This window comes from Equus asinus, chromosome 8 (genome assembly GCF_041296235.1).
Source record: "Equus asinus isolate D_3611 breed Donkey chromosome 8, EquAss-T2T_v2, whole genome shotgun sequence".
In the NCBI taxonomy this organism is placed as follows: Eukaryota; Metazoa; Chordata; class Mammalia; order Perissodactyla; family Equidae; genus Equus; species Equus asinus.
The window spans coordinates 82916052-82941118 of record NC_091797.1 but is presented as its reverse complement, the minus strand read 5'-3'; the positions used below and the strand labels follow the sequence as shown (position 1 = coordinate 82941118).

Genomic DNA, 25067 nt, shown 5'->3' with positions numbered 1-25067 from the left:
CTGAGTGGGGAGAAGGGACTTTTCTCCCCATTGGTGGTAATGAGACCCCTTCACCCAGCAATAATGCACCTGAGGAGGAAGAGTCGGTGATGGCCTCGTGGAGTCATCCGTCATTATCGAGGCCACCCCCCATTCCTTGCTGTCAATGGAATTACATGGAGAGTAGGAATGAGGAACTTTACTTTTCCCAAAAAGAGTGGTATCCATGGAGACCAATGGGGGAGATGGGATTCCCACCCCCACCTGGTAATAATAAGGTACCCCTCCTGCCTTCAGTTGCCAGGAACGGCACAGTGGGGAACCTAGACTTCCACCCCTACCTGCCATAACAAGGCAGGTCCCCCTGCTTCGCTGCTAGAGCAGTGTCACAGGAGGCCAGCTAAAGCAGGAGGTTTAAATAAGATTCAGATTCTCACAACATAATGCCCAAGTGTCCAGGCTTCAGTTAAAAATCACTCATCATGCCAAGAGCCAAGAAGATCTCAAACTGAATGAAAAAAGACAACCAATAGGTGCCAACAATGAGACAAGTGAGATTTTAGAATTATCTGACAAAGAGTTTTAAAGCTGTCATCATAAAAATTCTTCAGCAGGCAATTATGAGCATTCTTGAAACAATGAAAAAATAGGAAATCCCTGCAAAGACATAGAAAGTTTCAGCAAATAAACAGAAGATACAAAGAAGAATCATGTTGCAATTTTAGAACGTATCATTAGAAAATACAGTAATTGAAATTTAAAACTCACTGGGGAAACTCAATGACAGAATGGAGGGGCAGAGGAAAGAACGTGTGAACTTGAAGACAGAACAGGAGAAACTACACAGTCTGGATAACAGAAAGAAAATGGACTGAAAAAAATGAATAAAGCCTCAGGGACCCTTGAGACTATAATAACAGAGGTAGCATTGGTGTCATCAGAGTCCTAGAAGGAGAGGAGAAAGAGGGCAGGGCTGAAAAAATTCTCAGAGAAATAATGGTCAGAAACTTCCCAAAGTGGGCAAAAGACATAAGCTTCTGTTTCTATTTTTCTGATTAGGAAACTAATACACATACCATATTCATGGATCGGAAGACTCATAGTTAAGATTAGCAGTTCTCCTCAAAATTGATATACAGGTTTAACACAGTTCCTATTGAAATCCCAGCAAGATTTTTTTTTGTAGATAAAGACAAGATTATTCTAAAAGTTATATGAAAAGGCAAAGGAGTTAAAATAGCTAAAAAACAATTTTAAAAAAGAATAAAGTAGGAGTAACCAGTCTACCCGATTTCAAGACTTTATATAGTTATAGTAATCAAGACTGAAGAGGATATACAGATGGTGAGGAAGTACAGGAAAAGATGCTCAGTATCCTGAGCCATTAGGAAAATGCAAATTAAAACTACAGTGAGAATCACTACACTCCTATCAGAATGGCTACAATAAAAAATAGTTTCAACACCAAACACTGGTGAGGATGCGGAGAAAATCCATCCCTCATACATCGCTGGTATAAAATGGTACAGTCACTCTAAAGAGCAGTTTTGGCTTTTTCTTTAAAAACTAAACATGCCATTATCGTATTATCCAGAAATTGCACTCCTTGGCATTCATTCTAGAGAAATAAAAACGTATGTCCACGCAAAACCTATGCATGATTGTTTATAGCAGCTTTGTCCACAGTGGCCACAGAGGGGAAACCACCTAGCTGTCCTTCAGGGGTGAATGGTTAAACAAACTGTGGTACGTCCATATCATGGAAGGCTATGCAGCAATAAAAAGGAGAAAAGTATTGATGCATGCAACAATTTGGATGAATCTGCAGAGAATTATTCTAAGTAAAAAAAAAAATCTGAAAAGGTTATATACTGTATGATTCCATTTATATAACATTCATGAAATGACAAAATCGTGGCAATGGAGAATAGGTTAGTGGTGCCAGGGGTTAAAGCTGAGAGGGAGGGGTGGTGAGGAGAGACAGGGTCTCTATTATTTCTTACAACTGCATGTGATCTGCAGTTATCTCAAATGAAAGGATTAATTGTAAAATAAATACTGTCATCAACATAATAGCTATCATTTGTTGATGACAAAGTGCCTCAGCCTGATGCTAGGAGGGTAGATACATACATAAGCTTATTTAAACTTCATAACAGACCCACAAGGTAGGCCCATGTGAAGGATAAGGAGAGACTGAAATTCACAGAGACGCGGAAGCAGGATGACCGAGTGGAAGTGGAGTGGACTCAGGAAGGGTGACATGCACCACACGGGCCGAGCACCCATTGGGCATCCAGAGGGAGGCGTCCATTTCTCCTCCCAGCTTGCCCTCCTATGCTCGTTGGTGCTTGCTATGCCGAATCTAGGATTTTGCAGGTAACCACACCTGTTGACAAATAACCAGCCCACACAAGGCCATCCTCAGGCACCTGGAGCCAATCCAAGTGATGGACCTCTGAGTGACACAGGGACCAAGTGACCACTGTCCTGTGAGTGAACAGATTAAGATGTCCCTGAGAACTCTTAGCTCTGCTGGCTTTGAGAGGCAGGAATCCCTTTTCTACGATGTTGAGATTTCCTAGTATTATTCCCGTTTTACCATGGGCAACGCTGAGGAGTGGAGAGGTTAAGTGTTTTGGCCAGGATGCGTGGGGAAGAGGTGGCTGTGGGATTTGAATCCGAGTTTGCCTGACTTGGGATTCTGCTTGTAGTAGTTTCCTGGGGCTTCTGTAACAAAGTACCACAAACTGAGTAGCTAAAACAACAGGCATTTCTTTTCTCACCGTTCTGGAGGCCGGAAATCTGAAATCAAGGCGTCGACCGGGTCCGTCCCTTCTGGAGGCTCCAAGGGAGCATCCATTCCATGCCTCTCTCCTTACCTCTGGTGCTCCAGCAATCCTTGGCTTGTGGATACATCAGACCATTCTGTTCCTCCATCCTCACACAAGCTACCCCTCTGTGTGTGTCTCTCCTTTTCTGTTTCTTATCAGGTCACTTGACACTGGATTTAGGGCCAACCCTGATCCAGGATGATCTCATCTCCAGATCCTTACCTTAAGTACATCCACAAAGATGTTTTTCCTAATAAGGTCACATTCTGAGGTTCCGGTGGACATGTCTTTTGGGAGACAGTATTCAACCACTTCACTGCCCCGACCTTGTCCCCCTCAGGGCCATTCTGAGGGTACGCACGTGGATTCTGTCTTCATCTTTGCTTTAGAGCAGGTCCAGGGGCAAAGAGAGGCAGGGCTGGTTCCAACAGAGATGCGAGGGAAGATGCTGGGGGCCCGCTCTCATGCTCTCTCTCAAGCTGTCAGGCTGTTGATTCTTTAATAAACACCCAGGAGGAGAGGTGTTAGGATGGAAAGAGCACTCTGGGCACCTCGGCGTGGGACTTTCCCAATCAAAGAGGCGCAGAGAGCATGGCTGACACCTATGTGGCTTTCATTACGTGGTGACCTTTCACTCTGGGGTCCAGACAGTGGGCAGGAATTTGACTCCAGAAACTGTTCCTTCCATAGCTGGATGCAACCCACGGGGGATGACAAAGCAGGTGGCACTTTGGACGGATCTGGTGGTGGAGGAAAGGGCAAGAGGGGCTGAGCATGCTGGGGTGGGGGGGTCTCTTCCTGCTCAGCTCACTCTCACTGCTGTGTCTCTGCTTCCCGCCTGTCCCCTCACCCTGCCCTGTTTCCTTTCTGCAGGACCACATCCCTGTCCCTTACCAGCCAGATTCTAGCAGCAACCCCTCGTCCACGACGTCCTCCACGCCCTCCTCACCAGCACCCCCTCTCCCACCCAGTGCCACGCCGCCTTCGCCCTTACACCCGTCCCCACAGTGCACAAGGCAGCAGAAGAACTTCAGCCTGCCAGGTACCTCCGTGCTTGGGGAGACGCAGCGGGTACGGCGTTGGAGGGGTGGATATTAGGGAGGGGGTCGGTGGCTTCGTGGCAGAGCCCTGTCCGGGCCAGTGTGTGCCTAAAGGCAGTGGGTCGGAGGCATGTGATGGAGTCGTACCACGTGCAGGGCAGTTGCCACGTCTACCTTATTTGATCTTCAGCCACGAGGTAAGTGTTATCAGCTCCATTTTACAGATGAGGAAACTGAGGCTCAGAGAGAGAAAGGGACCCTTAGAGACTCTGCCTTTGGGTAGGCAGCACCCCGTGTCCCACCTCAGTCTAGGTCCTGGGGGGAGCCATCTGCTCTGGAGTTGGCAGTTGTCTCATGGGCTAAATTGGTTGAAATTGGCAGCAGAATCCTGTGCCGAGGATCTCGGGGACCACACGCCTGAGCAGGGCTGCATTCTGAGCCTCCCTCCAGACATCAGGATAGGGCTCCGAATGGGCAGGCTCGAGTCCTGGATTCAATATCCAGCTCTGGCATGTTCTGCCGGGTGACCTCTGACTTCAATTTTCTCACCTCTGAAAGGATATAGGCGGATGAGAGGACCCCAGAAGGTTCTTCAAGCTCGCCAAGTCTAGGGCACTCAGCTGCTGACCTGAGAGTCTGTGCTGGGCTGTGAGAGGGTGGAGAAGTCACTCATAAGGCTTTTTGGCTTCTTGGCCTCCTTTGTTATTAGACTTAAGAGATCTTTCCTCTGTTCTCCAGTGGGCCAGACCTCAGAGTCTTCCCACTCCTTCTGGGACCTGGCCTAGCCCACTTCCTGTTCCAGGGCTGCAAGCATGTTTCCTGCTTAGCCATGTTGGCAGCACCACAGCTGACTTCAAGAAGGAGCTGGTGGAATGAGGCCTGGCTTGGCCTGTTGGAACCACAGTCTAGATCTGTGTTGTCCAATATGGTACCCACTAGCCACACGTGGCTATTGAGAATTTGAAACGTGGCTAGTGGCTGCCATATTGGACAGCACGAGTATGGAACATTTCCCACCATGCAGCAAGTTCCACTCAACAGTGCTGGTCTGGGGGCCGAATTTCTCCTGAGCTAGTCAACTTCGTGCGGGGGGACAAAATCCCAGGTCCTTGGGCACAGGTCATACCCCTGAGCCTAATCAGCCATGAGTGACTGTCTGGGAGGTGAATAGAGGTCCAATCCCACACCTGGGCAACATCTAGATCCAACCAGCTGTTTAAGGACAAGCTGATCATGTCACCTGCCCACAGGTTTTGATCTGGGCTGTGTCCGTAGTGATAGGGCGCATCTTAAAGTCTACATCATTGGGATTTTTTGTTAAGGTCATGACTGAGGCAGCCTTATATCAGCCTGGTGTGAGGGCCACTCACCTGGCAGCCACCAAGGACCATAACGTGAGTCACCAGCTAGAATCATCTTGGTGAGAGTCAATTAGGCAGGTTGCCTGGCATTCCGCAGACTGAGGGCTCCCACGGCCACCTCCAGCGCGGTCCGTTTCCTCTTCTCTGCAAGGGGGTGAATGGAAAAAGGGCCCTTGATGCCCCATGACCTTCCAAAGTTGGGGGAAGTGGGCCTGGGTGCTTTCCTAACACTGTCCCGCCCCTCTGAGACTCTCACGTCAGGGCTTCCGTTTCCCAGAGAGTTTGTTGTTTGTTTGTGGGTTAGGGGCTGGGAAGGAACCCGCTTAAGAGGGAACCATACGACAAAGCACCACAGCTCTGCGTCCCCAAAAGACTCTGCCGTCATCTTTAGACAAGAGCCCCGACTCACCTGGGGAGGTCAGTGTGTCCCTTAGGCTCCTTTGTTCCTTCAGTCAGAGTCCCCAGGAGTGGTCCTCACCATCTCGCTGGGCTAGTCTGCCAGCGGATCTGAGCCTACTCCATGGTATGTCGTGACACCGTCCTGACCCTCTTTTTGGGAGAGGGCTAAGGGGTCCTTTGGGGGACGGCGCTTTAGAACAGCAAGAAGAGTGTGAGCTCTGGAGCCAGGTGCTTGGGTTCCAGTCCCTGCTCCGCTACCTAATACCTGCCTGATGTTGAGCAAATAACTTACCTCTCTGTGCCTCCGCTCCCTCCTCCGTAAAATGGGTATTGTAATAGTACCTACTTTGTAGAATCGTTGAAGGACCAAACATCATCATACATGTCCAGAGCTTAGCAGCGTGCCCTTCTCATTGCAGATCTGCAGAAATGCAAGCTGTTTTCATTATTATTACATAAATCCAAGAATAGCAATTTACCTTGGCTCCCATTTTGGCCTCTCTCATCATCACTGCTAATTAATACGGGCTTGACTAGGATTGTGGAAATAAAAATGAAATCCCCGCGTGCGCTGGTGTTGGCCTGTGAATTGCATTGAACCTTTGGGGAAGGTAATTTGGCATTGTCTGCTAAAGTTTAAAATGTACACTCCTTGGACCAGCAATATCACTTCTAAGAATTTATATATCGAAGTGCTTGCACCAGGGACCTGTGTGTGAGGATTTCATGGCAACAGTGAAGAATTTGGGCTCAACCTCGATGGCCATCACGAGGGCAGTGGTTCAATACACTGTAATATATCTGTGTAACCAAATCCTCAGCCTCCCTTAAAAAGAATGGAGCAGCTCTCTCTAAATATTCCAACATGGAAAGGTATCTATAATATCTTTTAAGTGGAAAATAAGTGATTTGCAAAGCAATTGGTATAACATCCTATTTGTTGTAAAATAATTATATATATTTGTATATGTATGTTTATATGTGTGTATATATATATTTGTATATGCACAAAAAAGTCTGCAAGAACTTCATGGCTGCTGTTTCTAAGAAGAGGAATTTTATTTTATGCACTTCTAGAATGTGTATAATAACGAGGAGCATGCACCCGTTTTATAATTGAATAATAATAATAAAATGCAATGTTGAAATGGAAAAAAAAAAAATAGGGCCTTCCAGAAGGGCAGCCAGCTCTCCCCTCTGTCTTAGGCAGTATTAGCAAAATTCCCCCAGGGTGACAAGTACCTGTCCTGTTCACGCAAGGCCCTAGTCACCTGTCACGCTCTTGATTGCGAGCCTCTGTTGATGGGGAATGGAGCCTCTGGCTATGGTTCCCTGCCAGATGTTGAGTTTTCTGAAGACTACTCAAGCTAAGCCTAGGCATAACAATGTCTCTGGCATTGATTGAACTAGAACATTCTTGTGCAAAAGGGGCTGTGGAGTTAACAGGCATCTGGCTCGCCTGTTAACCTCAGGACATGTGAAGGGAGAGTTTTTAGTTAGCAAACCAAGTGTAGCCGTCCCAGGCTCAGCGTGTTTGTGACTGTGCTCTTCCAGTCGGGTTCACCTCCTTGTTCTCCTCCATTCCCTTCTGAATCCTGGTGCGTGTCGCACATGGCGAGTGCAGGATGGAGTCAAGGGTGCTGCATGGACCAGCTGAACTGGGTTTGGATCCCAGCTTTGCCCCTTTCTACCTCTGTGGCCTTGCGTTCAGCACTGACTCTGTTTAGGTCTCAGTTTCTCATCTGTAAAATGGGGCGAACAGTGCAGGTTTATGGGACATTTGCTGTGGCGAGATCCATGACGGGGCATTTTAAGGGATTGTCAGGTGGGTTTCTGAGACTGGAGTGTTCAAATACCTTCTTTCTTTGGAACCACCTAGTGCCATCTTGAAACACACACACTCACGCGTGCACTCACATGTGCACACACGCACACACATACACACACTGCAGGAAATGGCAGATTCTAATGGCTCAAAGGGAGGAAAAAGGAGGCAGGCTCTGCCTTTGGTGGCGATTGTGGGATTCTGAGCTCTCACTTGGGCTGGGCCATTGGGCTCATGGGAGTGTGTGCTCCCTTTCAGAACCTCCCACCTGCCATCACTCTGCCCCAGTTTCTGCTCTACAGAGCTCCTCATTCATTGCCATGGTCTTGTTCCTTTATTCACTTGTTTAGCGTCCATCTCCTCCATCAGAATGTCTGCTTCATTCACCACCCTACACCCACAACCCAACGCATTGCCTCCTGCTGAAGGCACTAATTAAATGTTTGTTGACTGAATGAATGAGGGAACGAATGACTTGAAATTCATGCACTGCCCAGGGCTGCAGTTTTTTCTCTTTTGAACTGTCTTCTGGCCCTCTGGCTGCTTTCTTCCATTCATTTCCTGAACAGATATTTATTGAGCCAGGTACTCGGTGAGGCTCTAGGTATGGAGCGCTGCACAACCAGACGTACTCCTGTGTGATTTTGCTGTTGCTGCTGCTGCTTGTAAGCCACATGCTTAGTGGCTTAAAGCAGCACAAAATTATTATCGTATACTTATGGAAGTCACAAGTCCAAAATCCATTTCCCAGGGCTAAAAGTCAAGATGGCAGCAGGGCTGATTTTCCTGGAGGTTCTAGAGAAAAATCCATTTCCTTGCCTTTTCCCAGCTTCTAGTGGCTGCCCACACTCCTTGGCTTGTGGCCCTGCGTCGCTCCAACCTCTGCTTCCATTATCGCATCTCCTTCTCTGACTCTCTCTGACCCTGACCCTCTTGCCACCCTCTTATAAGGACCCTTGTGATTATATTTAGGGCCCACCCAGAGAATCCAGGATAATCTCCCCATCTCAAGATCCTTAACTCAGTCACCCCTGCAGGGTCCCCTTTGCCATGCCAGGTGATGTATTCACAGTGTCCAGAAATTAGGACGTGGACACCTTGGGGTGGGGGCATTCTTCTGCCTGCCACAGTCTCTTTTCTCATGCAGTTTATGGCTTATTGGAAGAGACAAGTGTTAACCAAGCAAACATACTCATGAAAATAGAATTCTAAATTGTGATAAGTGCTAGGAAGGGAGAGAAGATGCTGTGTGCCAATTCAAGAGGAGAACAAGTTTAGGCTGAAGGGTCAGAGGCAGCTAAGTTCCAGAGATGGAGGAGAGCTGTCCAGGCAGAGAGGGGAGCACGTGCAAAGGCCCTGCCACAGGAAAGAGCTGGAAAAATGTCCCAGGGGCCCGAGTGCCATAAATGAGGGAACATGGCCCCAAGTGAGACTCAGAGCTGCAGGGGTGAGGCCTGGCGGGCCTCGTAGGGAACGGCAGGAATTTTGACTTTATGTAAGACACACGGGATGCAGTGGAAAGGCTTAGGCAGAGGATGACTTGATCCTGTTCCTTCCTTCTAGGAGACCACTCAGGCTGCTCTTAGGAACCTTAGGGAAGGAGTGGGGGCTTCGGGGTGAAGTGCTTTCAAAGTGGCCCGCTGGTCTCTCTGACCTCCGGTCACCTGAAGCCTCCCAGATCCCGGGTCCTCTTCCATGCCGTAAAACAGGACCACTTGGCTCTCCGGAGCAGGCCGCTCGGGTTCGTCGGCCTCCCCTTCTTGCTGGGGTCCTTTATCAGCAAGAAGAACAGGGCTCACACATGCCTTCTGCCTCTTCTGGCCTCCCTCTCCCTTCAGTCATCAGGAACCGGCTGTCCCCCGGCATGCAGAGGGGTCGAGGAGGGGGTTGGCTCTGTGCGTGGAGGCGCTTGTTGGGTGTCCCATTGCCTGACACCTGTCCCTTCTCAGAGCATGCTTGCTGTCCATTGCCCAGCCCCTCCTCTTTAAAAGAACCTAACTGCCAGCTAACCTTTTCTGCAGACACTGAATCCCCCGTCCCAGTTGGGGCGAAGAGATCAGCTAAGCCTCTTGAGAAGCTTGGGTAGTTTTTCTTTTTTAATTTTAGCCCCTTGTTGACTAACAAGATGTCTGCACGCAATGAAAAAACCCAGGTTGCGTAACAGAAGAAAGGTCCTTGAAATCAGGGGGTTGCTTTTCTTTTAAAGCTTTGCTCCGTGACCTTCAATGAGTGGCTTCCCATCCTGGGCACCTCATGTTCTAGCATCAAAAATGCATCCCTTTGGATTCCAACTATCTAGGGTACTTGGGGATTGTAGCACTAAAAGACAGTTGATTAATTGAACAAACATGAGTTGTGTAGCTGCTGGTGCAAGGTACCAGCCCAGGTCCTCGGGGTCGCGAGATACCAGGACTCGCTCTGTATCCTGGGAGAGTTTATAAATCAATTGCATCCTCAGGGACAGCTAATGACTTCACTGTTGAACCTACCCAATTGTCTCTTAATTATAAATCATTCTTGTCTGTTAGTTGAGAGAGCTTAGAAAGATAGTGGCTGGTTTGTTGCACCTAATACTTATTCTGTGCCTACCATACGCTTTTATCTCATGCGATGATGAGCTCAGTCCTATGCGGGAGCGACTATTCTTATCCCCATTTTACACATGTGGAAACTGAGCCTTGGAGAGAGTTACTCAAGCTTTTACAAGCAGCCAAAAGAAGAGGTAGAATTCGTCTCTACAGGATCAGCTTCTAGACCCCAGCTCAGAACCCACCGTGCTAATTCTTGCCGAGCCAACTCCCAGTTGTAGCTTGTCCTTGAATATAATAAGATAGTTTCTGGAAATATTTTCACCAGCGCACACTCACATCTGACTCCATCCCTGCTCACTTCCTTTCCTTGGGGCTGGAAAGCTCCATGTGACCTGTCCCCTCCCCTGACACCCCTGGTACCCTCCTACTCCAGGCCTTCCATCTCACTGGCGTAAGTGGTAACATTAGAAATCTTGAAGATGTTTGGAACAACTGGCCCCTGGTAAGAGGACTGGAAGTAAAATGAATATAGGGGCACCAGCAGTGAAGTTGAGGAAATTACTTTTGTATCATTTTTTCCCTAAATTTAGAAATTAATTCATGCTTGTGGAGGCAGAATAATGGTCCCCCAAAGATGACCAGATTCTAATCCCGGGATCTATGAATGTTACTTTATATGGTAAAAAGGAACTTTGCAACTGTTACTAAGGGAAGGATCTTGAGGCGGAAAGATTACATTCAGAGTCCGCCCAGAGACTCCAGGGTAATCACCAGGATCCTTATAAGAGGGAGGCAGGAAGGTCGAAGACAGGAGAAGGCGATTTCAGGATGGAAGCAGAGGGTGACATGGTGGGGCTAGGGGCCAAGAAATGCAGGTAGGCTCCGGAAAGAACCAGCCCTGCCGACACCTCGATTTTAGCGCCTTAGGACTCATTTCAGACTGCTGACCTCCAGACTATAAGAGAATAAATTTGCGTTGTTTTCAGTCACCAAGTTGGTGGTCATTTGTTAGAAAAGCAACAAGAAAACTAATGCAATGCTCAATGTAGAGAATTTGGAAAACACAGGAAACTCATAAAGGGTTTTTTTTTTTTAAAGCCACTGTAATCACTCTGCCTACAGGCGAAAAAATAATATTTTAGATGATGACTTTGCAGACTTTTTCTGTGTGTGTGCTCTCATGCATTTAACAAGACTGCGATTGTGCTCAGGATGACTCTCCGAGCTGGGGTGCCCTGTTTTCAGGGAGCATCAAATGGGAGGGTTGGCTTGGATTTTAGAGCTCTGGTTTCTTTACACATGATCTCAGTCCTTTGGAATTCAGGGTGTCTGCAGAAGTCTGGAAACCCGCGAGGCTGGGCGCCTGGTGGCTGAGGGAGGCCAATTTGGTACCTGAAGGGACAGCTCTGGGGTGGCACTCACTCTGGTGTTTTCTTTTTTCCTCAGCATCCCACTACTACAAATACAAGCAGCAGTTCATCTTCCCAGGTGAGTCTCGTGTGAGCCCAGCCCCTTCTGAGCACGCCCGCTGAGGAGTGGGAGTTGCTGGAATGGTTGGAGGCGCCTGTTGTTGGGGGACAAGCTCAAAGAGAGAGGGGAAAGGAATCACCAGACCCCAGGATACTGGCTGGACATGGGAGTGGAGAAGGAAGGGGTGGGAGTCCCAGGGGCACAGTGGCACTAACGAGGCCCCAAGGCACAGGAGAAAGACCTGAGATGGTTGCCTACTAAGGACAGATGGGCAAGGTGGGGAGGGGTCCAGGGCCGTGTGGCAAGGGAGAGCTGGCCAGAGGGCTGGAGTTGGGCACTGGGAGACATGAAACCGAGTGGCTTCAGCATCCCAAAGGGAAGTCAGGAGTGAGGAAGATTCAGAGATGGCCAGTGGATGCCTCAGGCCAGAGGCTCAGGGGTTCTAGCAGCCCCCTAGGCAACAAGGGGGAATTTTGTTCAGGATGTCCTCTAGAACACTGGTGCATCTAAGTAAATGGTCTAGGAAGGGAGAGAAAGGATTGGCCAGCCCCAGGGGCCCATGATCTGGGGAGAAGTTACTGGCTGCCAGCGTCTCCCAGGAAGCAGACTTTTGGGGGTGGTTGTGGACTCCACAGTGGGTTTCTGACTGTCTAATCTCTGGCTCTCAGATGTGGTGCCGGTGCCAGAGACGCCGACCCGGGCACCCCAGGTCATCCTGCATCCGGTGACCTCGAATCCAATGTAAGTGAGACAGAGATCTCTTTCCCCTGCCCTGGGCTCCGGTCTCCTCAGGATCCCTGTCTTCTTTCGTCCTCTTCCTGGAACTGATAGGGTGGGAGGCAGGGGGAGAAGTACAGGGGGACAGAGAGACATAGGGAAGGGCTCAGGCAGAGAGAGGGAGCGTGACAGCCCAGGCGAGAGAGACAATGCTGGCCCCCATGAGTCAGCTCTGCCTTGTGTCCCTGACCCTGCCTGTCAAGTGTGATTTCCAGAGACCAGACCATTTCCTTAGGACCGCCAGATTCTCCTATGATGAGAAAGACAACCTTCCCCAGGCAACAGCTAGGGCTCAATGAAAGGGCAATTCTTCTGCGTCATGGTCCCCAGTTTAAAAAGTGTAATTTAGGTTTGTACCAGGGATCAACAAATTACAGCCTATGGGACAAATCCAACTTGCCGCATGTTTTTATAAATAAAGTTTTATTGGAACACAGCCATGCCCATTTGTTTACAACGCACTGTCTACGGCGGCTTTTGAACTACAACAGGAGAGCTGAGTAGTTGCAACAGACCGTATGGCCTGCAAAGTCTAAAATATTTACTCTCTGGCAGTTTGCAGAACAACTTTGCTGGCCTCTGGTTTATACTGTTATAAAAATAATATAAGATAGTTTTGGAAAATTTGGACTAATTCTGTAAAAAAAAAAAAGACAGGAAAAATAATCGCTTATAATCCTACTGCTCTTAGAAATTTGATGTGTGTTCTTTCTATTCATGTTTTACATACTTGTGATGCGTGATATCTGCAGTTTCCGTCCTTTTTTATCCCTTAATGCTGTAACATCGCATTTTTCATGTTACTCCAGACTCTTCATACGCATTGTTTTTAATGGCTGTAAAATACCATATTGACGTAGAATAATTTCCTTGATCATTTCCTCTTGCTGGATCTTACAACTTCCCATATTTCACGGTTATAAGCAGTGCTGCAGCGAACATCTTTGTGTGGCGTCTTTAGCATCTTTAAGATACAGACCTCTTTCTAGGTGGTCTATTGCTTGTGCGGCGGAAGTGAAATCACCTTCCTTAACTTTTCCTTGGTTGTGACCAAAGTCTGGGACACCCTAGGGACCTAATTGCGATTTGGCTGGTTTCCCAACTCACATTTTCGCCTCCTTGGTTTTTCTTCTGGCTCCCCTCGCCGCTCCGTCCTTTCTGGTGGTGTTATGGACTTTGTTAAAGACCCAAATGATGTATCTCCGAAATCAAAGGAGCAGCAATTTGCCGGGGGATATTATGCTGACATCTAGCTCCGGATCATTTCTCTGCTGCACGTAAACTAATTCCACAATTTGTGCAAGACGAACTCCAGGTTATTAACGGACAGCCAGGGGGTGCCAGGGACAAGCAGAGTCAATAACTGCCCACGATCTGCTTAAATGTGCCTGGAGTGATGGGAACTAACTTAAGTGCAGAAGAGAAGTCACGGAATGGCCCGGATGCCAGCAAGAGGGCTGCCTGTTTTCTTGGGTGTGAGGAGGGGCTCCAGCTGCGTTGTTCCCCCCAAATCTCCCCCAGGGCGGCAAGCTCCCAGCATATCAGTTGTCACAGTGCCGTTCCATCCCGCCTTCCCAGGCTGTGCTATAAATAATTGGTTCATACAATGGCTGAATGTTCATACATCATACAGATGCTACTTTGTGAGGACCCTTCTTTTGGTTCTCACAGTCTTTCAGACTCTCTCTCATCAGGAGCCCCTCCATCAAGTGGATTGACTCTGTCTGCAGGGTCAACAGCTTCCTGGGGTCTGAGGGTGAGGATAGGGGAGGCCCCCAAAATGAGGGGGCAGGTAGAGGGAATCTGCTAAGCTTCCACTGGGGACATAGGAAGGGCACATGGTATCCGTGTGATTCCTTCCTGCTCCCAGTTCCAGCTCTTCTGTGCCTTCGGCAGCCCAGCTACTATAAACACATACACATCCTCTACTCTAAAAACACACCCCAAAACACTGCAAACACACACTGTGCCCCAAATCCCCATCACATACCGTGCGCTCAGACACTCCCCTCACACCCCAATACATACTCAGTTATACCATCAACACACAGCCTGCCTAGTGTGAACTCACGTGCACACAGAACAGAGCACAGAGCATATCCCATAATACCCACCCAGTACTCTATATATACTTAGTACTCACACACATTGTGCCCCCAGCGCCCACTCCCAGTATGTTCATATATCTAGAACGCACCTGCAGCTCACGAGCTTCTGCATGCATCCCACACACACACGCACGCACACACGTGTCTTCCAGCCTTGTGTCCTCCTCACTCTCCTTCCACACACCCCGATCCAACAAGATGGGCGCGATCGGTCCATCTCAAACACTGAACTTTCAGATACATCCAGCAATCCTCTCCCTTGAGAATTTCCATTTATTCAGTCCGTACCTAACTTTCGGCCCTTGTCACTTTTAGCCTTTCTGCACAACATCTATGCACTTGCTTTAGTCTCTTCAGTAGTAATGTAATATTCCTCAAAGTCAAGAGCCAGGCCAGTTTCAACTCTCTATCCCTCTAAGGGCCTGGCGCTGTTCCTGGCACATAATTCTACTTGAAGGAATGAATGAGCAAACAAACAAATGGATGCTAAGATCCTTCTAGAAGTTTCCGAATCTCAGCGTACTTTAGAGATCTGATTAATTCTTTCCTGGTGAGGACCTAGAGCTCTGAGGATTCTTCCACTTGTGGCATTTAGGCCAATTTACAAGGAAGCTGCTAGATTAGTGGAAACCAAAGCAATAAAGAAAAATGAGCCCTGAGCAGCCCAGAAAATCTATTTAAAACAACGTCCTTGCACACTGCTTCTTTCTGGCAAGGCTATGGATTATTTCAGATGCAAGCATTGAAGGGAAATTCAAGAGAAGGGCTTGATGGTTAGGATTTCTCATTTTGGAACTCTTCATACATGGGTAAACTTGATACATGGACCTACCTTTTCACCTGAGGGTCACATTTATTTTTCTTTCTTTAAAGCTTGGAAGGAAATCCATTACTTCAAATTGAAGTGGAGCCAACCTCGGAGGTGAGAACTAGAGAGCAATGAAGCAGCTTTTTCCGGGGGCTGCCCAGAGCTTGGCACAGCCCACTGAGGTCAGGAGCCAGGGTGACCGGAGGCTGGGGGCCCATGGTGGGGGGCAGGTGGCTCTGCTTGATGGATGTTCTAACTCCAGGACGACGAGCAAGCGGTGGCCCCTCTGGGCACTGAGCCTAATGGGCCATTCTGGTGTGCATCACGGAAAAGCACGTTGTGTGGAAGTTGGCAAGTGATTTGCATTCTGAGTTGAAAAACCAGCTCAAGGCTGGGTGAATACCAAGGGGATGTGCCCCACTGCCTTCACAAGAATACGTGGGAGGCGGGGCGGGCCTCAGGGACCCTGGGCTTGGCGGGGTGTCGAGAATGTTCTGGGGCTCTTCCCAACTGCCAGAGCCACTGGAGGAGTAAACGATGCATCCTGGGGGAGAACCATGGAGTCTCAACCCCTGGGCTCTGCCGGTATGTCCCCAACTGAAAGGAATAGAATCAGAGTTTCCAGAGAAAATTATGTCCTTTTCTGGAACTGTTGTGGCAGTTGAAAACTGATCCTGAGAGAAGCAGATGTTTCCTGTGTCCCTTCTCCTGAGTGTGCCAGTCGAGACAGCCTGCTCAGGTTTGGGGCCAGGAGCACCTGCACCCAGCCAAGGGGCCACCTCCTCAGGCTGTTTCATCAGGCCTCAAGCCCTTGGGGATCCCCATGGGCTCAGGCACCTGCTGTTCCCACACTCCAGCAAAACAGCCAAGGGACAGGGCACCCCAGGCACCCCAGACACCATAGTGGGAATGTGGGTCCGTAGACCTTGAGTGTTTAGCTATTGGGATGGTCACGCCTAAGTGTACTGGAGTCATATGGGCATGCAGGACAAAAATGCAGGCTCCTGACCCTGGCCTGCTGATGTTCTGATTCAGTCCATCTGGGTGGGGCCCCGGATCTACTGAAGTTTCTACCGCATTTTCTCGGGCATCCCAGTGCATGTTTCATACCTGTGGTCAGATCTGTGCAAAGAACTTAACAGGCCTTCATCTGACTGAAAACCTCACACCACCCCCAGGAGCAGATTTGATGAGCCCCACTCTGTGATGAGGAGAGGAAGGCTCAGAGATGGCAAGTGACCTGCCCAAGGTCACACAGAGGCCAGATTCCAGCTCATTTGGTCTGCCCGTAAACCCATTCTGTCAGCCTCTCACTCTCCTGTCTCTGCCCTCCTGGCTGCACAGGAACCCAGGCCTCTGGCCTGTGCAGAGTCGTTCTGACCTCTCCCAGTTTCTGACTCATCAATTCCAAATTCCCTGGGGGAAGCAGAGACACACCAAATTGACGGTTGTCACCTGTTACATGCAGACACATGATGTACCTGTATTTTAGCCTGGCTTTGTGACCTGGAGCTTCCCAGGGTGACCAACCCTCTCTGTTTGCCGGGACTGAGGGGTTTCCAAGGTGTGGGACTTCTGGTGCCAAAACCAGGGAAGTCCCAGGAAACTGGAATGGGTGGTCCCCCTTGCATTTCTCCTCTCTGAGCGTCAGTTTCCCCCTTAGCACAAGAGAGTCAGATTACCACCATCTCCCTTTCAGCTCCTTCATTGTAAACAATTCTAGACCCAAGCTACCTGGGAAAATAGAGAGAGATGTGCGCACCAGCCCAAAACGCACATAGACATGTGTTCAGACCTGCACATGCACAAAGGGACCCAGCATGACTTCGTGGGACGGTGGGGCGGGGGCAACAGCTCTGACTCTCTCCCCCTCCGGCCACAGAATGAAGAGGGCCACGACGAGGCCGAGGAGTCGGAGGATGACTTCGAGGAGATGAACCTGTCCCTCCTCTCGGCCCGGAGCTTCCCGCGCAAGGCCAGCCAGACGAGCATCTTCCTTCAGGAGTGGGACATCCCTTTTGAGCAGCTGGAGATCGGCGAGCTCATCGGGAAAGGCCGCTTCGGGCAGGTGTACCACGGCCGCTGGCACGGCGAGGTGGCCATCCGGCTGATCGACATCGAGAGGGATAACGAGGAACAGCTAAAGGCCTTCAAGCGGGAGGTGATGGCCTACAGGCAGACGCGGCATGAGAACGTGGTGCTCTTCATGGGCGCCTGCATGAGCCCGCCCCACCTGGCCATCATCACCAGGTCAGTCCCACCTGGGCTCCGCACCGGTGCATTCATTCCCGAAGCTCTGCTTCCCGCGGAGTTGAGAAACGGGGGTTCTGGGTAGTTCAACATTCTGGTGGATAGAACACCTGTAGCTCTACCATCCACAGCTTATCTGGGTTTTAAGATTTGAGATTCCAGAAAATACTTTTAATGCTAAAACCCTCTGGCACGGCAGTGCCATGGAGAGAGCATGCACGGGGAGTCAGACAAGTAGGTTCTAGATGCCCCTGTTCTCCAAGTATTGGTGAAACAACATCTCCGAGACCCACCCTCTCCACGTGTAAATTGAGTGAATTAGGCTAAATCAGGGGTCGTTAGACTTTTTTTGCAAAGGGCCCATTAGTAAATATTTTCAGGCCATACAGTTGCAGTAGCAACTACTCAACTCTGCTGCTGTGGTGCGGACGCAGGCCCAGACAAGATGTAAATGGATGTACGTGACTGTGTTCCAATAAAACTTTATTTACAAAACCGGGCAATGGGCCAGATTTGGCCCTCGCACTCTAGTTTGCCGACCCCTGGACTAAGATCCTGATGAGTGTTACGCTAACTTTCCTTAAAGTAGGAGAGCACATTTGTGGGCTTCACCATTGTGGTTTTAAATATCTAGGATCTGTGATCCATAGCTGCCCAGAAGGAGCAGTTAATAGAGAACTGACGTTAAGATAATGTCAGATGCTAGCAACTTTGTTGGACTTGCTCTGTCTAACTTTACCCAGTGATGTGAGGCGTTGAAAAAAAAAATAGCTTTGTTTTCAGCTGAACAGTTGTGAAACAATTCTTTGTGTGTTTTTAAACTCTGGAAGTTACTGCCCTGTTGCACTGAGACTGGCCACAGCTGCGGGGTTCTCGGTATGGCCTGTGCTGCCAGAGGTCAAGTAGGAGCTCTCTGCTTCCTAAACTTCACTCATCAATAAGATCCCAAACGTGTAAAGCTTGCATCTTGGCAGGTACCATAGCAGGACCTGGGGGCTCAGGGAAGAACTGGTGTGTCTTAATGTCTTCCCTGTGATGCAAAGCCCCCTTGAGTCCATTTAGAAGACCTTGGTGATCGGCAGAAGGTGTGTTGTTGTCTGTCACCATTGATTATGCCGATGGTGAGTTGACTGGAGCCCACATGTCAGGAAGAGCCTGGAAAGGATGGGAGATCTCCGCGTGGCCCTTCAACTCTCCTTAAACCAGGGTGAACACGGTGGTTCTCAACTCTGCACAGGGCAGGGGCGGCTCTCCAGTAATCAGCCCAGGTCACACTCAGGGGCTGAGGTGCTCTGATTAGGTGAGTGTTTCAATAAGTTTTTACTGAGTGACAGAACTTCGTGGTTTCTCTCTGTTCTGGGGACAGTGTTTCTGTGCTGAGCCAGGCTCAGTTGTTGGGCTCTTGGCTATGTCTGTGGTCACCTGGCAGGTCGGATTGAGGGCTGGTCAGTCTTGGATGCCCTCAGTCCCGTGTCTGCAGGTTGGCAGGCTGTCAGCTCAGGTGCCTTGGTTCTCCTCCCCGTGGCCTCTCACCCCCCAACAGGCTAGCTCAGACTCATTCCCATGGTGGTCTCAGGGCTCCAAGTACAGCAAGAGGTCAAGCCCTGATAGACAAGTGCCTTTCACACCTCTGGTTGTGTCTCATTGGCTAAGTCCATTGGCCAAAGCAAGTCATGTGGACAACCTCCATTCAAGGCAAGGAGAAAGACATTACCTCTGGATGGGCAGATTCGCAGGGTGACACTGCAAGGGCGTGGATGCAGGGAGAGGGACAGTCTGTGGCCATTTTTACAACCTACCATCGCAAAACCATTAACACCTTTCTTATCCAGTGAGTATCATCTTCATCAGCCGTCAAGCAATAGCCCTTCCCTTGGGGTGCAGAAGTCTGGTTAGAAGGTGGTTTTTTCCCCACCCCTAGCCTTCTGCCCACTCTCCCACCAGTCTGTTACCCCACATTTCTCTCTGGTCAGCTCCTCATCTTTTGACCTGCTAACATCTCTTTTTCACGTCCCCCAATTAGAAATCTGAACTCCACGATCTCCTTTCCTTTGCCTGGCGCTTCTAAGGACCTCCTGCCTCCTGCCCTCTGACTTTTCCAGTATTATCATGGAGCCCAGGTCCCCAAGCCCCCCTCATCCCTTTCCCAAAGGCTGGCTCATTGGAAGTGGACGGATTGAGTTAGCAGCCATCCTTGAAACACGAGTGGTCATTATGAAAATGTGTCACTCCTCCTGCAAGCCAGCTGCATTTTCGGCCCCTTTTCTATTATGTATGAAACTCAGCGTCCCCCTCCCCAAGCACTATAACTGCCTGGAGATTTCACAAATAGCACAGCCTTTTCCTGGCACCGTGATAAAGACTCTGCAGCTTTGGGACATGTAATTGGTCTCTGAAGTGTTTTAGTATTTTGTGTGAAGAAGCCAGATGAGCCCCAAAGAAGTGGCATTTATTCCATACTATTGTGTCATTATATATTTATCCTAGGGAGGGGCTCTGTGCCTCCCTCTCTCCCATTCAGCACTGTCCACTTGTTGGCCATCCACGTCTCTTATCTGAACGTTCAGTTTGAAACCAAATATTTGAGTAATTTGATTAATCACGTGCATTCGCACAATTGGCTGGCAGAGGTCGATGGTTGGCTGATAATCAACCAACTGGAACAATTTTTGGACCTTGGATTTATCTTACAGAGAACATAAGACCAGATAATTACCTGGCATATTCCAGATAAATTCACAATGGCGTGTTCTAGCCAATTACTTAGTAATTATTGTCAAAGTTAACAAGTATTTCTAAGATTAGCTTCCTTGTAAAGTAGTGTGTATGGCTCTTGGAGAATGAGTAATAACCAACTAGTTACCCAATTGCTATATCCACAAATGCAATTAGCAGCAGAATTGCTAAATTGTTTCACAACTGGGTCATTATGGGATTATTGCAAAGCTATTGACAGCCTGCACCATTGCTCATTTTAAAAACTCCAAATGGAATTTGAAAGCCAGTAAAGATAGAGTTGAATGAAAGCGTCTCTCATCCTTCTGTCTTGCTGTGGAGTTTCCTAGGCCTCAGTTCCCCCATCTGTAAAATGGGCAGGTAGAAGTGGATATTTGAGGCAGGGTCCTTCCAACTCTAACGAAATTCTTTGGTTCTCTGAGAACGGGCGTGTTTGAGAAGCAGCCTGCCACGGCTCTGGACCAGTGCGGTCCAACCGGACCTCGTGCTTCCGAGCCACCAAAGAGAGGAAGGTCAGTAACATGTGGATTCCTGGGTCTACCTGTGTTAGGGTCCTTAGACTGTCATAACAATCAGCACAAACTTGGTGGCTTAAAATGTCCCAGATCTAGTCTCTTACAGTTCTGCAGGTCAGAAGTCTGGAGCAGGCTCACTGGGCTAAAACCAAGTCAGAGCTGTGTTCTTTCTAGAAGCTCCAGAGGAGAACCCCTTTCCTTGCCTCTTCCAGCTTCTAGAGCTGCATTCCTTGGCTGGTGGCCCTTCCCACATCTTCAAAGCCAACAGTTTAGCATCTTGCTTCATTGCCGCAACTCCCTCTTATAAGGATACTTGTGATGGCCTTTAGGACCCACCCAGAAAATCCGTGGTCATCTCGCATTTCAAGATGCTTAACTCAATCACATCTGCAAAGGCCCTTTTGCCATCTTCGGTAACATTCGCAGTTTCCAGGGATTGGGACCTGGCTATCCTTAGGGGCCATTTTTCAGTCTGGCCACATCACCCTAGACCTACTGAGTCAAGTCTGTTCGTAGGTGAAACCTTTTAACCAAGCTCTCCAGCCCATTCTAATCCAACCAATATTTGGGAACCATGCCCTAGAGAATATCGCCAGGGAGACCTGTTATGTGCTCAGCATTGATGCCAGATCTGTCCAGCTGGTATGAAAGGACATGGAAACAGGGAAGTTTCCTGTGGAAAATAGGACAGAATTACAAAATATGAGGATCTCAGTGGGCGGTAATTTGTTATTTATCTGGTGATGGGCGTACGGGCCAGCCTACCTTAGCCTGGTGCCAGGGAGACAAAGACAATGCAGAGCTGAAATGGATGTCTCCGAATGGGCTTCGTTAGGGAGCAATGACACCACCGAACCTATCCCTTCCATGTTACAGACGCGGAAACTGGGACCAGGAGAGGAAAGTGGGGCCATTACAAGAGCACAGGTCTCTATCGATACACTTCATCCTCCAACAGCTTGAAAACCCCATCTTCCCCAGTGCTTGCCATTCATCCATCCATCCATTCATTCATTCATTCATTCAACAGATGTTTAGTAAACACTTATGAAGTACCAGGCACGTTGCTGGATGCTAGGGGACGATGGTGAGCCAGACAGACATGGACCTTGTTCTCAGAGTGCTGTCATTCTAGTCCGGGGTGGGTGGGGGGAGGGCATGAGCAGACTAGTACTAAAGTAGTAATTAGATCATTTGCGTAGGTCCCTCCCTGTGCGTTGACGCAAACAGAACAGAGAGATATGCTTAAGAGGGACTTGGGTGTTGGGGTCATTTTAGGTAGGGGGAGCCAGGCAGCCTCTCTGAAGAAATGATACTTGGGCAGGGACCTGAATGCCAGGAGCCAGCTGTGCAGATGTGGGGGCAGGGCACACCCAGGAGATGCAAAGGCCCAGGGGTAGGAATGAGCAGGGAGTGTTTGTGGACGTGAAAGAAAACTGTGGTGGCAGAACCACAGACAGGTCAAAAGGGTAGAAGATGAGGGTAGAGAAGCTGGCAGGAGCTTTCCAGGGGAGGGGAAAGGCTCTCAGTCCTGGTTGTGTTGGGGGGGACTTTTAAAACAATCCAACGCCTGGCTCTTCCCCTACAGTAGTCCCTCACTGGGGCCGGATGATTCGTTTACTGGGGCTGTCCTGTGCACTGTAGGATGTTTAGCAGCATCCCTGCCCTTACCCACTATGTTCCAATACTAGTTGTCCTAGTTGGGACAACCAGAAGTGTCTTTGGATATTGCCAGATGTCCCCAGGGGGCAGAGTTGCCCCAGTTGAGAACCCCTGTCCTAGAGTCTCTAACTGTCTGGCTGGGGCTCAGACCTGGTACCAAACCTTGCAGGTGGCTCCATCAGGCAGCCAGGAGGCCCTCTGAGCCCCTCAAGCCTGGTGAGAGGTCTGGGTTTTCGCTGAGGGCAGCAGGCAGCTGCTGGCGGGTTGTGGGCGGGGGCAGGACCTGGTGTCTTTGAGGGAAAAACTTGGGGAACCTCCAAAATAAAGGCTGGGGACCCAAGGGGAGGATGTTGATGGTTGCAGAGGCAACAGTGGTTCAAGGAAATGTCAGTGTGTCTGCCCTAATTTCCCATCGGGATCAAAGAGCTGATGACTTCGGTGGAATGAGCATCGTTGCTCCCGTCCCATCCCCTGCCCTTGGCCAGACCGGAAAGGCTGTGTTATGAAGACCACCCATCGTGGTTGCTGTTTTGACAGGAGAGGAGGGTCTGCACCAGCCGAGGGGAAGCCACAGCTCCACCCTTGTCGCCACCGAGGCAGAGTCTAGGGAGGGAGAGGCCGCCCCATTCTTCCCACAAGGTTTATCCCAGTGTCCCAGTGCCCTCGTTAGCTTCTGCTCCAGCCCTCCCTTGGGAGAGGAAGACACAGAGAGCTCGGGGCCCAGCAGAGACCGGGGTTCCATCAGGCGGTTCCTCTTTTGAAGCTGAAGGAGGCACCACTGAGCCTCATTGCTGAACCCATTTCCCTGGTCGAGGGAAAACATTTATCTCATGCTGATAAATGCCAAGCCCCAAAATGAGCCAAACGAAGCAACCAATTCCACCAACCTTCAGCAAGGGCTTTGCTTCGGGCCAGGCCCGGTGATGTTCTCCCATTTATCGCTGTGCCCATTTTACAGATGGGAACACTGAGGTCAGGGAGGCAAAGGGGGCCCTTCCCCACGTCATAGAACAAGTAACTGGCAGAACCTGGAATGGAGCAAATGGACATCTGAATGTCGGTCTAGCCTGTTCCTTCTTTGCCACGGAGGCCTCGGCCAGGTCAAGGGGAATGGGCTCGACTCGTGAGCAGTAGCATGTCACGGAGTTCGTCACCTTTGACGGCATCAGAATCATCTGGGGGACCTGGTCACAATACAAGGCCCGCGCCCCATCTGTCTCCTTTATTACGTCCCAGAGGATTCGCTGCTCCACAGTTTGAGAACCGCCAGCTTACTAAACTGAACTTTATTTTTTGTGGCTTTGAGTCTGTGTTGATGTGCTTCTGCAATGCCCTGTAGATTCCTGGGGGCCCAGGACACGCACACAGCTCCTCCGTCTACCCCTAAGCCACACACCAACTCTCTTCCCTCTCGTTCTCTCTCCCACCCTCCTTCTCCCACAAAAACACACACTTTCTCTTTCCGTGCAAAAGACTCATTTCATTAATATTAGCAGCTCACCAAGTTTGCCTGGAAGTTTCCCAGAAGCCCTCACCCCAAGCCCCCAAATGTTTTTCTAGAAGCCCCTGATTATTTAAATCTCTGCTTCATGGTGCGGACCCCTGACTAGCATCACCTGGGAACTTGCTAGAATGCAAATTCTTCTCCCTTCCCCCATCAGAGGCGCTGGGGGTGGCCCAGGTTCTATGTTTTAGGAAGTCCTGCAGGAGATTCTGATGACATGCAAGCTCAGGCCCCGGCTTTAAAGAAAGCTCTTCCTACTTGCTACTCTGAGTGAGCAGACTTTCCCACCGCCAGGAGCTTCCTGCACACCTTGGAAACCTCGCTGCCCCTTCACGGAGCAACTCTGCCTAGAAGCAGGGGGAGGTGAGCAGCTGAGTTCAAAATGAGCGAGGGCCTGGACTGTCCCATTGTGAGAGCCAGCGGGGGCCCGAGAGCCGCCTCGTAGCTTCGGTGCTGACCGAGCTCACTCACGTGGCCTCCACAGGCGTTTCTCGGCCGGGCTGAGTGCCAGGCTGCATGCTGTTTGTTCAAACACAGTTCCTATGGTTTCTTCAAGGACTTGACATTCCCGTCGAAGAGACAGACAGTAGCAAGTTAAACAGACAATTAAGTAAGATAATCCAAGGTTTGTGTTAAGTGCTGTGAAGGCCACACACAGGGGGACAGGTCAGAGTGACCAGAGGGCAGCTCTGAGGAGCGGCCCAGAAGAGGTGTCTGAGGGGAGGTGACATTTGAGCTGAGATCTAATGAGGAGGAGGAGATGGTCCTGCAAAGAGGCAGAGAGAGAACAGCGCAGGCAGGGATTCAGCAGGTGCAAAGGCCCTGAGGTGGGAATGAAATGGGTGGGTTTGAGGACCAGAAGGAAGTGGATGAGTGACAGCAGGGTGGCAGGAAAGAGGCTGCCGGGCTCAGAAGTGCAGACAACGGCATGGAGTTTATCCTAATGCAGTGGGAAGCCAGTGAAAGATGTTAAACAGGAGCTGCTCACACCACTCTGGAAGTTTCCTGATGGCCTCACGGCTGCCTCTTTTGCTCAGCTGGCTGGTTCTTGTGTCAAGACTCATTTGGTTGGTGGCCAGCCCGGTGGTGCAGCAGTTAAGTTTGCACATTCCTCTTCCGCGGCCTGGGGTTCACCAGTTCAGATACCAGGTGTGGACCTATGCACTGCTTATCAAGCCATGCTGTGGCAGCATCCCACGTATAAAGTAGAGGAAGATGGGCACAGATGTTAGCTCAGGGCCAGTCTTCCTCAGTGAAAAGAGGAGGAT

At 49.7% G+C, this 25067-nt stretch overlaps 1 protein-coding gene across 1 annotated transcript in view; it reads left to right on the top strand.

Annotated features, from left to right (window-relative positions):
- The window catches only part of KSR2 (kinase suppressor of ras 2), a 373230-nt gene that overhangs the window by 306210 nt on the left and 41953 nt on the right, over window positions 1–25067 (top strand). Inside the window, exons 11-15 of the mRNA XM_070516151.1 lie at window positions 3687–3855; window positions 11416–11457; window positions 12108–12180; window positions 15198–15246; window positions 17015–17382. Coding sequence (XP_070372252.1) covers window positions 3687–3855; window positions 11416–11457; window positions 12108–12180; window positions 15198–15246; window positions 17015–17382 — 701 coding nt within the window. The remainder of the gene's footprint in view (window positions 1–3686; window positions 3856–11415; window positions 11458–12107; window positions 12181–15197; window positions 15247–17014; window positions 17383–25067) is intronic.